General features: G+C 41.1%; 1 protein-coding gene across 1 annotated transcript in view; it reads left to right on the top strand.

Annotated features, from left to right (window-relative positions):
- cfap52 (cilia and flagella associated protein 52) overlaps positions 1–15,029 on the top strand; it is a gene marked incomplete at both ends in the record, with an annotated part of 15,282 nt that extends 253 nt beyond the window's left edge. The window contains 13 exons of the mRNA XM_079264096.1: positions 1,007–1,206; positions 1,385–1,521; positions 1,629–1,751; positions 1,952–2,051; positions 3,219–3,335; positions 3,609–3,709; positions 3,813–3,980; positions 5,025–5,173; positions 5,352–5,497; positions 8,616–8,767; positions 9,575–9,677; positions 14,624–14,735; positions 14,839–15,029. Of these exons, the coding sequence (XP_079120222.1) occupies positions 1,007–1,206; positions 1,385–1,521; positions 1,629–1,751; positions 1,952–2,051; positions 3,219–3,335; positions 3,609–3,709; positions 3,813–3,980; positions 5,025–5,173; positions 5,352–5,497; positions 8,616–8,767; positions 9,575–9,677; positions 14,624–14,735; positions 14,839–15,029 (1,799 nt within the window). The remainder of the gene's footprint in view (positions 1–1,006; positions 1,207–1,384; positions 1,522–1,628; positions 1,752–1,951; positions 2,052–3,218; positions 3,336–3,608; positions 3,710–3,812; positions 3,981–5,024; positions 5,174–5,351; positions 5,498–8,615; positions 8,768–9,574; positions 9,678–14,623; positions 14,736–14,838) is intronic.
- Between the last annotated feature and the right edge of the window lie 1,053 nt (positions 15,030–16,082).

Here is a 16,082-nt window from a genome sequence, read left to right as displayed (position 1 = left end):
CGACAGAACAAGGGCTGATTTCTCAAAATAAATCTTAAGCATCACACTGCAATGTTTTGTTTTGTTTGGATACGTGTTTATTATGCCTTATACAGGTTTTTGTTTACATTGTAGAGTGTAGGCTTGATGCGAATAAAAGAATCTCATTTAAACATACAGTTGTGCTCATATGTATTCATCCCCTTTATTAAAGAAAAGGCTGAATTTACAAAAGTCACTCAAATAACTGGAGATTTAAAAAAAGGAACAATAACTAAAAATTTGCAAAAATATAATTTAGTAACATTAGACACTGTTTTTTTTCATTAAATTGAGTTGAAGAAAGAAAACAAACAAACAAACAAACAAATTGGTCCTGGACAAATTAGAGCACTTTTCTGTTGAACAGTGGGACAAAATACCTGTCAACAGGTGCAGAAGTCTGACTGAGAGGAACAGAAAACACCTGACTGGAGCAGAAACATTAAAGGATTGTTCAACTAAAAATTACTTTATGAGTGATGTAATATGTAATAAATAATCTTATTTGTTTGCTTTTAAAAATAATTCTATTGAACCAGAATTAGAAAATAATGTAATGATTTTCATGAAATTTGTATTTATTATTACTTTAGTCAATTTCAGCTTATTTCACTGGCAGCTGTTTTTTTTTTTTCTTTTTTCCTTTTTTTAATGAAATGGTGTGAATAAATATGAGCACAACTGTATGTTTTTGACTGAATTAATTATGATTAATACAATTTTTTAACATTATATCTGGATCAAAGATGCAGCATAAAATAGAGTTTTACATGTTAATAAAAGTTTAATTTGTGTATTTGCAGAAAGTGTTTATTCGGTACAGATTTTGATGCTGAGAGGATCAGAGTTATTTTAATGGCCGTGTGTTTGCATGGCCATGGATCACTGTTTGGCATGACACTTGCATACATCAGACTGTACGATGTAATCAAAAACAGATAATCTTGTCCTCATTTAATGGGATGATCTGATTTAACCTCTTCAGGGCATGTTCCTTTTGGCTTGATGGTCCATCCAGACAGAGAATACCTTGTTTATCCTCTGGGATGCACAGTTATTCTGAGGAGAATCGCAGACGGAAATCAGGAGTTCCTGCATGGACACACAAACAACATATCCTGTATTTCCATGTCCCAAAGTGGATCCTACATTGCCTCTGGTCAAGTCAACTCTATGGGATTTGAGGTTGTGCTATTTCTGACACGTTTTCTCTGTATGTGAAGTTTTTAATGTGGGTAACTCATGCCACTGCCACCACCATCAACTTCTTGTTTATTATTTTTCCACAAACTCTCTCTTTCTTGGAAAAAATGTGTAATTTTTGTATATAATTTAACATGTTGTTTAAATGCTGTTTCCCAAGGCACCAGTGATAATCTGGAGGTATGCAGATAGGACGCTCTACGCCCAGCTGCAGCTCCATAAGACTAAAGTAGAGGCTCTTGCTTTTTCTCCAAATGACAAGTACCTGGTGTCTCTCGGAGGGCAAGATGACGGCAGGTAAAGTTCAAAACAAAGTGACCAGGTTGCACCACACAGGAAAACGAAAATTAGACGAGATTATGAGATTATGTTGAGGTGTGTAAAATGCTTGCTTTGTGTCTCAGAGTTATCGTCTGGAATATTGAGAACAAGCGAGCCATTTGTGGGACTCTTGCATCAGCTGGAGGTCACTGCGCCACTGTGCAGTACTCAAACACAGACGACAACATCTTTGTCACTGCTGGGAGGTGAGTAGGTGTCTATTAAAATCCAGGGAAGTCTCAGCACAGATTAAAGACAGTCTGGGTTGTTTCCATTTAGGAATATCCTCATTAGAATATCTATTCTATGTCCCATTGTGATCTCTGAAGTTAATGCTCCACCCTTTCCCTGTGATTCTCATGTTTTTTAAATAAAAGTATGTTTAATATTTGTCATTTTTGGGCAGTGAGACACTGCAGATCTGGAAACTGGATCTCGCCAACAAAAAGGTCAGACCCACAGAGTGCCGGATAGGCCTGCTGAAGCGGAATGTGAAATGTGTGGAGGTATGCCATGACAACATTCCTATGCCCTGTTTAAACACCTTCCACTTGTTTTACACACACACACACACACACAGGAAACTGAAAATACGGATAACAATTTACTGAAACGTACAAACATAAATGGTAACACAGGACGATATATAATGGAGAAAACAAAACAAAAAGCTAAATTTGTATCATTTTAGAGAGCTAGGAAGTCAATATGTGGTTTTGTCACCATTTAAACTAGTTTTCAGGAACAGTTTTTCAGGCTTCTTCAAGGACTTTTTAAAGTTCTTCTGCCTTTTGTTCCATGTGATCTCACACTACTTGAGGTCTGGACTCTTGGAAGGCTTCATCAGTCTACAAGCCACGATGTAACTGATCTGCAGTCCAGTTTCTGGGTTGTTTGTCATAAATAATCCCTTTCTCCGTGTTTTCCTGGTGTCTGGACAGCTGCCCTTCCATGAAGTACATTTCTGAGAAAATGGGAACATACTGCATGTCTATGTGACTGCTGGGATCCGACTTAAAACGGGTTCTTTGCTCAGTTTTCTGTCACGTATAAAAACACAGAACTGGTTTGTCATTTGACTGCAGTTCCTTTTTTATGCTTGAATGTTTCACAGAGGTTTTTTCTGGGTATTCTGGCCTCTTTTTGCTGTCCAAAAAGATGCATTTTAGGCCAAATTATGATTCTAAACTGATTGTAAGGATGAGCGAGCATGTTTAGGTTGTTTGACTTGTTTGTCTCTGTAGTAGCCTTGTGATGGGCTGGTCACCTGTCTAGCATGTATCCCACCTGTTGTCTGGTAGCAGCTGGGTTAGGCTGCAGCCCCCGAAGTCTAAATTTGGTGAATGGTATGTTAAATGGGAAGATGAATGCATCATTCGATATTTTACTTAAGGAGCAAAAACAAACATCAGTCCTCAGAAAAATTATGACTTTTAAAAAAGACTGGACTTGAAATGTGCAGAAAAAATTGCAAATATTCAAATAAGAAGTTGAAAAATGCTACTTTAAAGATCACTGGTCGAGTCTTCCTAAAGAAATAAAGTGGAGAAATTATTGGTAGTTTATGATTTTTGCACAGTACTGCAGACACTAATTTGTCCCTTTTCCATCATAAATGACCTGAATGATAAGAAATTGTGTGTTTTTTTTTATGTTAACTTCTTCCTAAACAGATTTCAGAGGACGGTGAATTTATTTTCTGTGGCACCACCAGCGGAGACATAATTAAAATCAACCTGAAGACAGGAATTCTGAAGGAATGTGGTCCAGCTAAAGGAAAGTACAGCCTAGTAAGTCATCCCAAAAGCCACACAGTGCTTTTAATTTGGTATTTTTCTGGTTTTATTTGTAAACATGCACAACAGTCCAGAAATCAGTCTCCATCTCAATATTTGTTTTTGTACTATGCTGTGAGATTTTTGGTCGTAAATGCTGGAATATCTTTATGAATCCCTAATTGATAAAATGTAATACTTTCTAAAGCATTTTTCTGAAGGTATATATTCTCTTCAGGTGTTTGTAGTTATGTGCTAGCTGTTGCCGCTCTTGCTTTTACTGTGCAGGGTGTCAGTGTTCTCAAGCTGCTGAAATCTGGGGACCTGCTTGTGGGCTCTGGATCTGGTACCTTAGCTTTGTGCTCCACTTCTACCTTCAAAGCTCTAAAGTGAGTCTCACACTTGCTTAATTTGTTCAGTAAAAGTACTTAAATCCACATAAAGATACAAGTTTTTCAGTGTTTTTCATGCTTTCCATTTTGAACCCACCAGAAAAACCCAGCTGGAGAAGGGGGTGACCTCCATCGCTGTAGGAGAGGGACAACACTTCTTTGTTGGCACACAGGCTGCTCAGATGTATCGCATCAGTTACGAGAACTTTGAGGTTAAACTCATGTCCACCAGCCACAGTCATGCAGTCAACGACGTAGCCATCCCTTTGTAAGCTGCACACAGTTACCATCTGCTCATGGTTTTAATGTTTCCAGTCTAAGCTCTGCCAGAGAGAATGTGAAATGGTAAATGTCCTCATTTTAGTTTTCTTTCAATTGGCGACAGATGTACAATATGTCCCTAAACTGCCTGACATAAAGAGAAGCTGCTAAAGGATCGCTCTGCATCAAATGTACAGAGACTGAGGTTTTTACAAGTCATAAGTTCATCAGTCGGATGTTTCCACATCACTTTTTGCCATAAAATGAACATATACAGAGGATGGTAGCAGTGCATCTGTACTGCTGTTGTTTTCATCGTGTGTTGACTGGTAGGAGAAAAAGACATTATTCTGCTTTACAATGACAGCGTCTGTTCAGCATTCAGTCAGCTTATTGTAAAACTCTACATTTACTGCAACATATTGCTGACATTTGCCATGCTTTTGGATTTATTTTGGAAAGAATAAAAGTAATTTTCTCAGTAACATTTACAGCACAGTAGCTTAACAGACATAAACAACTTGTTTAAACTGAACCAAAGACATCATCAGCAACATTTTAATTCCTTGTTGTGCTCACTAGAGGGTGACATAAACATGTCATATCAACCATGCGCTGAGGAAAACAGTATTAGTTTCAGGAATTTTATTCCTAAACCCTCTTAATCAGGGGAATTAAATATATACACTGGAAAAACTCAGCCTTAAGAAACAAGAAAAAAATATACAAAAATTAGGTAAATATTGCTTAAATTATGATAAATTATCTGCCAACAGAACAAGAAAATTTGGCTTGTAAAGACTTCCCAAAACAAGAGGAATTTTCTGGCATAAAAACTAAGAATTATCTTACCTTTAAAAAAATAAGCATGTGTGTACTCAATTCAAGAATTTTAGTCTTACTTAGATTTTAGTTTTTGCAGTGTAGAAACATGAATAAACTTAAGCTCAATGTCTGTAACTCAGGTTAACCCGGTTATATGCTGGTCTTAGAAGGGGTTAACCCACATTAACAGAACTGCTTGTATTTACTCTGATGTTTCATGTGCTAGTGGAACGTCACAAATATTTGCAACCTGCTCTTATGAGGACATCAGACTGTGGCACATCGAGGGCCCCAAAGAGCTGCTGCATATTACTGTTCCCAACGTGACCTGCAACTGTCTGGATTTCATGCGTGATGGACATAGCATCATCAGTGGTGGGAATTAGGAAGAAATATACTTTTAAGGAATGTTATACATTTAAATCAGTTGTAGAAGTGTAAAATCATTTACTTTTATTTGGCAAGTACTGATTTTCTGTCTCATTTTATGCCATTAATTATGTTAAACGTCTGAGTAGCAGGCTGGTAAATGCTGAATTTCATTTCCTTCCAGGGTGGAGTGATCATAAAATATGTGTCTTTGGACCTGAAAACGGACACCTGATGCTCACCATTACAGATGCACACAAAATGGGTGTGACAGCCATCACCGGCACCAGAGACTGCAAAAGAATTGTCAGCGGTGGAGGAAACGGACAGGTCAGAAACATAACGCTGTAGTCATGTTATGCTAATTCAGTCATTTACGTTCCTGTGGTCAGGTGGCACAAGGTAGTGTGTCGGAGTCGCTGACCTCTAGTGGTGAAATAGGGCATTACTTCAAAAGCCAAACCGTGACAGGATGGTGGCCACGAATGGCCAAAAGTCTTCCAGAGGGAGATATGTTTTTATCTGTGAGTGGATCAACTGACCTCAGGGGCAGTGATGACTATTTTTTAAAATTTTTTATTCAGGACTTTTTATTTAATTAAGAAATCAGGAAACATCGCCTCCATCTTCGGTGGGCAAGCAGTCGCCCTTATGGTGGGCGGCCTCGGCTTCACACCCTGTGCCGCTTGTTTCTTGAGACTTTAGGCCCTCTTGGTCCACCCCGACCCTTGGAGGGGGTGTGTGTTCGCATTTGCATGATCGCCCATCACAACTCACCCCCTAAAATGTAGTAAACACACACCCATGCACATGGGAGCACAGACACACACACATACCTCAGCAATCAAACACACACACACGCAGACACACTCCCACACCTCCATACACATACACATAGCTAACTACACACCAACACACGCCTGCAGACTGTATTTAACTTACTCCATGTAAAGGAAGGACATTCGGTCTTTCAACCAGGAGGAAGGTGAAGGTGAAGGATGTTTATGGTCTTTCCAGTGTAGTAAGACATGTCTGAGAGCGATGAAGGAGGCATTTCTTTCCCTGCTGTTGAAAGTCTCCAGAGATGCCAAAGATTAAAACAGCAGGGCTGGAGTCAGCGGCCGTTTGAGACCTGCCGATCTGAGTCTTAGTCCTCTCTCATAGAAAGAGGAGCAAAAAGAGAGCAACTTTGGACAGGAATACAACCCTGGCTGTCTTTTAACGCCTTACGTATGCCAACGCCTCATGGGTTGCTCTAGGGAAGTGTTTAGATACCAACAGAAAGGGTTTTTAATTATTTTTTCTCTCATTGATCATTGATTTTGTTGCACTTTGCATCTTTAAGAGACTTCCTGAGACTTGGAGTCCCCTTTTGACATGAACACAGTAGTGTGTATGATGCTTAAGGCAAAGTAAAGTAGAAAGAAAGTGTTGTCATGATGTGGAGTTTGTTTAGTCTCTTTATTTCCGGTTTCCCGTTTTATTTTGTAGTTTTCCTTGTTTAGTTCCTTCATGTCTTTTTCCTGTTTTGCCTTCCCGTTCATTAAGTTCTGTTTCCTTGTATTTCTACCGTTTAGTTTCTTTTCCCACTTGCTGCTTCGTTGTGTCGTGTTTTCTTCTTGTAGTTCGGTTATGTCTCCGTTCTGTTTTGCATTCACACTTATTTTTTGAAGATAAAATCTTGGTGTGTATCTGGTCTGCCTCTCCGTTCCTGCGTTTGGCTCCCCACACTCCCACGAACTGTGTTCAGTTATTAAGAGGAACCGGGTACATCTAGATCAGTTTAGCAGTGTTAGTATCTGACCGAGGAGATGCTTGTGGTGGTTTTTGTTTCGTTTATTCCAACACAGTTAACACAGCTAATGGATGACAATCAGCCCTGTCCTGCTGCTCCTGCTGCTCGTCTCCTCCCCGTCTGCAGCTGAGCAGACACCTTGTTTAACCTGCTTGTGTGTAAATATGCTGTAGTTATGTTTAGGCTTCGGTATTGTGCTCTTTAGACAGAATCGTGCTCAGTTTTCAGCCTTTGTGGCTGCTAGGTTGTAGCTCGTGTAGTTTCACATCAAATAGTTTGTATGTCTTGTTCCATAGTCGTCTTCACCGAGTCAGTTAAACTCAATGAACGCAGTAAACTTTGTGTTCCATGCTTGTGGTTTATCTGGCATCACTGGTCTTACTGTGTTGAATGGTTTATCAGAGAGTTTGAGTCCAGCTGATCTGATGTTAAATGTCTCAAAGCTGTAATTTATGTCCAGACTGACACATTTGGTCCATACAGCTTGCAAATGCAATAACACACACACATTTGTGCCACAAGAGGTCCAAATCAGCCGCAGACGTGTCTGGTGTCAGGTGAGGCTTTAAAGCAGGAATCCACAAACGTCACATCACCAGATGACATCATAGCAGTTTTTATTCTTACACTTAAAGGTGTGGAACAAAATCACAGATCAATGAGAAAAATTCTGAATAGATTATTAAAAATAATGTTTCTATTTGAATCTGCTCACTTTACTAAATGAACTGTTGTGTGTTTCTTCTTTTGGAACGAGCCGTTTATATCTGCTAGCAGCGGCTCTGCATGCGTGGCAGATGCCACATTAACGTCAATGTTTATTCTACGGTGTCTCTGAACGGTGGGAGGCGCCTCTGAGCTTTAAGACTACAGTTCTGCTTTTGTTTGATATGAGCCAGAGAACTGTGAGGGATAAATAACGCATGAAAAGGCTAATGGAAGAAGACGGCACACGTCTGCAGGTAAACAAAGCCATTGCAGTCCTGAGGACACTGGATCCGTTCATGCCAACCAAAGCCATAAATCACATCCAGCACACCTGAAAACCAAAATCTACCTGCAGTGATTACACCTGGCCCGGGTTATGAAAATTACTCTGACTCAGCTCATCAAGGTTTTTCCATGTTTCACTGCTAGTCCAAAAATAAGAAAAGTCCCAGTTTGTAAGATTTTGTTTGGCAGCTTTTATTGTGCTGAACATTTGCTGTGGCGTCGTTTTAATCAGCGTCTGAAATGTCACATTTATTTCCATCTGTTCCGAGTTGCAGTTTTCAGCCTTTGTGGCTGCTAGGTTGTAGCTCGAGTTTGGTAGAATCACACGTTGGGAGCGTGTGATTCTACCAAAGTCTTCTCCAGCACAGATTGTCAGTGGCGATAAACTGTTACTGGTAAACAAAGCTGCAGTTTTATTCATGATGTGATGACAGGATCTTTTTTTTTTTTTTTTTTTTTTTTTTTTTTTTTTTTTTTTTTTTTTTTTTTTTTTTTTTTTTTTTTGATGATGACAGGATCTTTAAATGATTGCTGACTCTGATCATTCCAGATAAATATATTGTAGCATTCAGAAAACAGACTCGTGTTGATAAAGACTCGTGTTGATAAAGAAGAGGAGGGGTTTTTCCTGGGAGGGTGACTGACATTCACTCTTCCCAGGTCCGTGTTTGGGATCTGCTGCCTCGCGGATCTCGATTGGTGGAGAGCATGAAGGAGCACAAAGGCGCCGTTTCTTGTATCCAAATCAAGAGTGACGACAAAGAGTGTGTCTCTGTCAGCTGCGATGGTAGCTGTGTCGTCTGGGATTTAGTGTAAGTAGTCCAGCTGTGTGTCATCTCACACTCACACACCTCAAAAATACCACTTTATATATTTAAGGTGGTATTATTACACTGTCGTATGCATTCGGTGTTGATGACTTACGTCACAACAAACCAGCAGAAAGCAAACTTTTACAGTGAGAGTCGGTTATAAGAAGGTGGGTTCAATGTTTAATTTGATTTTTAAATTTCCTACATGACTTATGTGACAGAAAGGGACTGTGGGAAACGGAGAGCCTTGTACTGGTCTCTGCCCCGTACAGTACAAATACAATTAACAGAAGTGCATTCTTTATGGAGAAAAGCTTAATCCTTTAAGCTGCAGGCTTCTCTGGAAGGAGAATAAAACCTTCAGAAACTCTGCTCATTTTTTTCAGTCTGTATTTTTCAATGAGTTTGTGGATTAAAGGCTTTTAGCTTGTTTTCATCAAGAGCTGCATGGATTTCCTATTTTTCTGCCATTATTGGCTCTTGAAAAGGATTTAGATAAGAGGGTAAGTGAATCGAGCCTGACGCCACGACCAGCCATGCTCAGCTGGTTGCTTGTTTTACTGCGTTCATAGCTCAACATACAGTACATTTTAGCTCATCTGTGAGGTAGCTGCATCACACAAGATATAAACAAATGAGAAGGGGCTCAAAAATTTAGCTTAGCACTAAGTTTTACCTCATTTTTGTTCCTATTTGAATAAAACAAACCAGATTCTCGTCATGGTCCGTGGAGCAGGTTTACTTCTACCTTTTACTGTTTTTCACAGACATATTCTGTTGTCTTCTGTCTCCTTTCACGCCCTTTAGGCGATGTGTCAGCCTGAAGTTAATGATCGCCAACACCATGTTCCGGACCGTGTGCTACCATCCAGAGGAATTCCAGATCATCACCAGCGGCACCGACAAAACGGTGTGTTGTGATCATTGATTTATACATTTTATGGTTTTTTTTGTATCCATTATTACAGTTCATGTTAAATCCATTCTAATGTTGCTGTTTCAGCATATTTTTCCAAAATCATCACAATGAGCTTTTAATTTGACTTTTTTTTCTATGTTTCCTACTCGGCTGATAAGCTTCAAGATAAAAATGAAACGCTGGTGATCAGTGGAATCCTACAGAGCTTAAACAGACCGGCGCTTATCACTCTGAATTTAAATGCCTCATTATGTCCTGTCATTAAAACGTAGAGTTAGTAAGAAACGCCTGTTTCTCTGGTGAGAACAGCACAATCACACACCAGCACGTCTCCACATTAGTCTGAAAACCTCCCAATTTGTTTCCCGTCTCAACAAAATGAAGCCATTGTGCCGGCTGCTGGTGACAGGAGAGAAACACGCCCTTTTATTTAGCTGCTCATATTGATTAACTAAGAATTGCTGATTTGCATGAGGTTGGAAGTTCACTGAAGCAGAATGACACCCTTGTTCTCTTGATTGTGCACTTTACACACACCGCTCGAACCCGGCCGCTTGCTAGACCCATATTGTTGCCGCCCCTGCATGCTGAGAGGTGAGGACAAGTTGTGCTGATTAACAGCGCAGCGGATGCGAGCGGAGAGGGAGTGAAAAGCAGGCATTCAGCGAAGGCGAGGGAGAGGAGGGATAGAGAGGAGAGCTGTGGTGTTCATGCCTTCCTGCGGATGTGCCTGTGCCACCCAAATGCCAGCCAGATCCACCATCTGCTCTTCCCAGGACACAGGCGCTCTGTCTCAGGCAACAAATAGCAACATTTTCTCTCTCCTCGCCGTACGCCATTCCGTAAATCCCAGCCCGCCTCTGAAGAAATTCACACCAGCACGGCTCAGAGAGGAAGAAAAGAGGTGGCCATGAGAAATGAATGGTTTGGGGTGCAGGGTCAGAGAAAGGTTGGGAATGAGGAGCTGATTGGAGTGAAAGGGAGAAGGGGAAAATGTTACGATCATTTCCATCATGCTGGTGAAACTACAACTTCTACAACCTGTAATGTAATGACTTGATGTGCAACTGTTGTATGTTGTCAGCAGAGGGCCCTGCATCTCATTCTGCAAGGCTAGGGAGCCGGTGGATGACAGGAAGCACGAGGAAGAAGTACATGGTGAATGAATAAAGTTTGGAGCAAAAGCTAGTTGCTCTGAAGACGCCTCGTCGTTTAGAGCAGAATGAAAACTCATGTTACCGTGGTAGCAGGCAGCTGGCGGTCATTTAGGCAACAGTTCGAGCTGCACCTCGCTGCTTTGGGATGGGAGTCGAAGTCCGATGTCAGGAATTGCTCTGCTTCTCACCGTAGCTGGTCTACAAGCATTTCATGGCAAACTCTTGCCCATTGCTCGCTGAAGAACAACACGGTGTGTGAGAGGTATCTGTTCTGCAACAACCAGAAGAGACTTTTGGTAGTTTTGTCACAGATTTGAAGCTAAAGGCACACACATGTGAGTTTGGACAACTGAAAAACACGTAAGCAAATCGTTTACAGCTTTCACAACGAGCCGCCTTTAGAGGAGGCGGAAAAAGAACGTGCCATGCAGCCGACCTGGCCTGCTGAGAGATTCTGCACCTTCCTTTGTTTTGGTTTGCTTTCACACGGCACCAAAGCATCTGGACAGCATCACACAGTTACAGCAGCTGACAGAATTCTGTGAAACGCCAATGACAAAGCCTGCGACACAAAAAGTCAGACCTCGGAAATCTGAGGTGGGCGTGGCAAACGCAGAAAGGTGTGGCTTCTGCAGGTTGAACAGAGTTTTAATGAACATCTGATGAGGTGGTCAGGATGTATGAAAGTGTTTACCTGACGTGTGGAATATTTATGGTCCCGTACGTACGTAAATCTGTATTTTACAACCATACTGTCAGGTTTTCCATGGGAAATGATCTTTGTGAAGATATTCTGACAAGAACAACTTCATATTGTTAATACAGGCTACAGAGTTTAATTTGTCAACATTTTTAGTTTTTGTTGTGTCCTGTGATCCTTTCAGTGAATGTAACGCGGCTCAGAAAAACACTGACGTGAACGGAGACGTCCGTTTTACATGTGGTCATGCATCGCCGCTCGCCTGCTTCCAGGTGTCTCTTGCTTTCCCACAGTAGTTAAGTCAGTTCACCCACTAGTGGGCAGTTTTTAGTTTGGAGTTTACTTTCACGTTTTGACAACGGTAGGTTACGGTAATTTACTGCTTAAAGTCATTTACAAACGTCTGAAAACACCAGAAGAAGCAGAAGAATAAAACCATTTTGGTTTTTGCTGTTATCAACTTGTTCTGTTTCTTCTTCGGGCGCTTTATATTTGGTGGTTTCTGCGTCGACTTCTTCCTTTCGCTGGTTGCATGCCAGCTCTACTGCTCCTGCCATTTCCAGTGGTATTAATCAGTTCTTTGTGACAAGTGAGGGATTGCTAAGGCTTTGGAAAACAGACAAAATTACGTAAGTATCCAATGCAGGAGACGGAACAACCTGTCCGTTAGGACTGGGCGATAAATCATATTTTAATCTCAGTACGATCTGGGTTTTCAACGATGATAAAAATAAAAGTGTGTGATTATTTTTCTCTCTGCAGTTTCCTCTCCTGCTGTCTTCAGCTGCTAATCGAGCGTCTCTGGCGTTGCAGCGCTGTGCTGTAAACTCCTCCCACAGCCGCTTTGCTTTCATTCAGACACTGTTGCCAACTTGGAGACTTTCTCACTAAATCTGGAGACGTTTTTTGTTAAAAGCGACAAATCTAGCAGCTTTTACTGGAGTTATTAGAGACTTTTCTGGTGTTTTGGCGACTGACTTGAAGGCACATATTGTTCTGCAGTTACTGTAAGGAAGGAGCAGCGGGAGCCTCTCCCGTCCTAAAGCACTCCCAGGCGGCCAGTCTCAGTCGGCTCCGGCTGCAGGTCAATGTAGAATAACTGCAGTAGGTTGTGGAAGTTCACCTAAACATAGTTTATACCATTGTCAGTGACAACTGGCTGCATTATTTTCCTATACATAGTTCGGCCAGTTAAACACTGTAATATCCCTCCATTACGGGGCGTTACCATAGCAACGCATTAACCAGCTGGTTCAGATCAGCCGTCTTTTAACAGGTGAATGAGAGAAACGCGCTGCAGCCTGACAGCGGTTGTTTGGCATAAAACGTACATCCAGGCCAACGTAAAATAGTTCCTATATAAGCGGTAAAAGCGGATTAAACAACTCGGAACCGTGCATTAGATGGTTATAATGCACGACACGGAGTCTAGAACACCACGACGCGCAGCGTTGTTTATAAATACTGGATAATTGTGTTAAATAATAGAGATCTCAATTTCAGTCAAAATAATTGTGATTATAATTTTTGTCATAATAAAGCAGCCTTACTGTCCGTCCGTCTCCTGCGTCGAGTGTAAACGGGCTTTTAGTCGGCACATGGATTTAAAGTTTAGGTCAGAGCTGAATACAGATTTTACAGCTGTAAGCTCACTTTCCAGTTTCACATAAAGTTAAGTAAGAATGATTTTACAGCTTTCTATTCTGTGCTTATAATAACCTCGGTTGTGTTTTTACAGTATTAGTTTGTGGATGTAATAATGTGAGAATGTGAAAAAGCCACTCCTACTCTCCCACACTGACGTTCCTGAGCTTTTTTTAATGTCGGATTATTGCTTTGATAGTCATTGTGCTGTTCTGAAACTATAAATACTCTTTATTTATTTCTTTTCCTCACATTTTGTTCCTCTTTGTTCTGTCATCACAAACAATATTTGATATGTGTGTGTGGCTTTATATTTTCCTCTCTGTCATGCATAAGGAAGGCCTTGTGCAGAGAAATTAAATCCTGTCTCAGGGGCAAGCTCCAGAAATATGAGTCTCTTTCCCAGCATCTTTTCCAGCGATCAAACTATGCATGATAATGCTTTTTTCCCCTTTTGAGAACACTTAATTGAGTTTGAAGCACAATTTGCTCAGCAATTGACCTCTGGACCTTTTAACAGTCACAGGGAAGTGATAGCGGCACTGGATGAGGTGCTAAATCTCTACCTGGAGACTCGTTCATACATTCTAACTCAGAGGTGGCCTTGCTGATCGAATCTGCCTTCATTTACAGCAACTTGCTGATTTAATCAGCTAATTTGTGTAAATGACAAGTAATCACCAGTCATGCTCTGCACTACACACACGTTTATGCTGTTAACCTCAGCTAACAGTTTCCTTTTCTGAGAACTGGTACTTTGTCAGCTGTAGATGAATTAATATCCACAGGAAGCTGTAAAGGTGTTGAAGCTCTACACACCTTTAAATGTGAATACATGACACAGATGTACAAATAATTCTGATCGGAAATATCAATATTTTTTTTTCTATGTTCACCAAGTGTGATGCGAAATTGTGAAAAATTAATGAAGATTCTTGAACAAAATCACAAAAAACAAACGTGGATTGATTCCACGTGTAGCGATGAAGACGTGCCGATGCTGCAACAGAAAAGAAAAAAAGAAGCACTGGGTTCATCCTGTTGGAGGAGAGAGAGGAGTCGTCCAGAAGCTGAGGCTGGGACACGGCCGCTTCAGACGGACTTTAGGACGTCTGCAGGACAGTCAGAGGGTCTGCTTCAGCTGCTCGCTTGAAGAAGCAGAAATTAATGAGACAATAAGACACTCGGCCACGGCGATACACTCGCATAACTCAGGACCGACTCAGGTAACGCTGTCGTCGTGTCTGTTGGATGAAAATGTTAATAAAAATCTACTTCAGTAAAAAAAAATGAAACAGGACAGAATTTCATCACTGATGTGAATGTTGCCATTGGCTCGACATGGATCGGATAAATATTCAGCCTTTAGTCTGTCGTTGACGAAGGACTCCACCTGCCTCGGCATTTTAAATCTTTTCTGTTCGTTTGCTTTTAAGATAACGTACTGGGAGTTGTTCGACGGCTCCGCTATTGGAAAACTGGAAGGCTCCCAGTTTGGCGCCATCAACAGCCTCCACATCACGCAGGAAGGTCAACACTTTGTGTCAGGTACAAGCTGTTCCTTTTTACGCTGCTTGCGACGTTGATCCTCTTTCCGTTCTTTTCTCTCATTCCTTTCAGCTTATAAACATATTTTTCCACTGTTTACCAGGTGGAGAAGAAAAGCTGGTGAAGGTGTGGGAGTATGTGAAAGGTGTCGTAACCCATGTAGGCGTAGGTCATGGCGGCAGTGTCACCAAAGTCAAGGTCCTCCCCAACAGCTCCATCCTGATCAGCACCAGCGCGGACGGAGCCATTCTGCAGTGGAAGTTCCCTCATCCCCCGCCTCCCCCGTCCTCATGACGTGGTACGAAGACCGGAGAGACAGACGTAGTAAATCTGTCTTTGACTTGGTATGACTTGCTTCTGGAATTAAACGGTCTTATGTTGAGAGGAAAAAAGAATAAAACGGGATGTAACTGGAACCAGTACCGGACCGGACTAGACTGAAATGAAAGATGTTTAGAAAAAACCTCTGTTGTTCATCTGTAGCAGTTTTAGTAAAACGTTCATTTTTCAAAGCTGGAATAAAAACATGAAGGAAATAATGGAAAAACCGAACGACTATTCAGTCCAACAAATCAGCACATCTGCAGCTAAATTCCATCTTTAGCACTGCTGAGCTGTGAAATGAAGCTTCAGGTGATTAAAAGACAGGAATGCTGAATGATACACTAAAGATGCTGGAGCTCCATTGAACAGCAGAACTGTACAGAACGTGTTGGGTTACGTGGTTTAACGGATCCTTTCTACCTGCTGCGATGTGCCTGAGCTGTTTTTACAGAAGCAGCCTGCAAACGATGGTGTGTTTCAAGACGTGATCAGTGTGATGAACAAAAACCACATTATGGAGGAGATATAAATGGTTCATATGAGTACTTCTTGCCTTGAGGAAGCTGAGATTTAACGCTGGGTAAAAGTTCTGGACACAGTGTATACATCAGCCATTATACCTTTTATTACTGAGGTTTTACACATCAGGACTTAAAAGAACGGGGTCTTTACTGGGTCTCTAAACGACATAAACACACATATTAACAAGCTCGTGAAACCACCTCTTCAATAAGAGAAATCGTTTACTATATGATATGTTTCACAACGTCCTGGAGGAATTTTAATCCACTTTTTGTCAGAATTTTGCCTTGTTCATTGAACTCTGCTGTGTGCAGCTCTTTTAGAGTGTCATCACAACATTTCTGTCACACCGAGGTCCCCACTTTCCCCAGATCTCTGAAGCAGATTCATTCTTTTCTGTCTTGTCATTTTGTTGTTTATTTGCTGCTATGATTTGGCTCGTTGCTCAGTTTCACGGTTCATTTCGGTCCAGGTTGTAGCTGTCAGACAGATGGCCTTTCA

This window comes from Telmatherina bonti (genome assembly GCF_933228915.1).
Source record: "Telmatherina bonti genome assembly, chromosome: 3".
Lineage (NCBI taxonomy): Eukaryota > Metazoa > Chordata > Actinopteri > Atheriniformes > Telmatherinidae > Telmatherina > Telmatherina bonti.
Note: the sequence above shows the minus strand (reverse complement) of the source record. Positions and strands in the feature narration are given on the sequence as shown.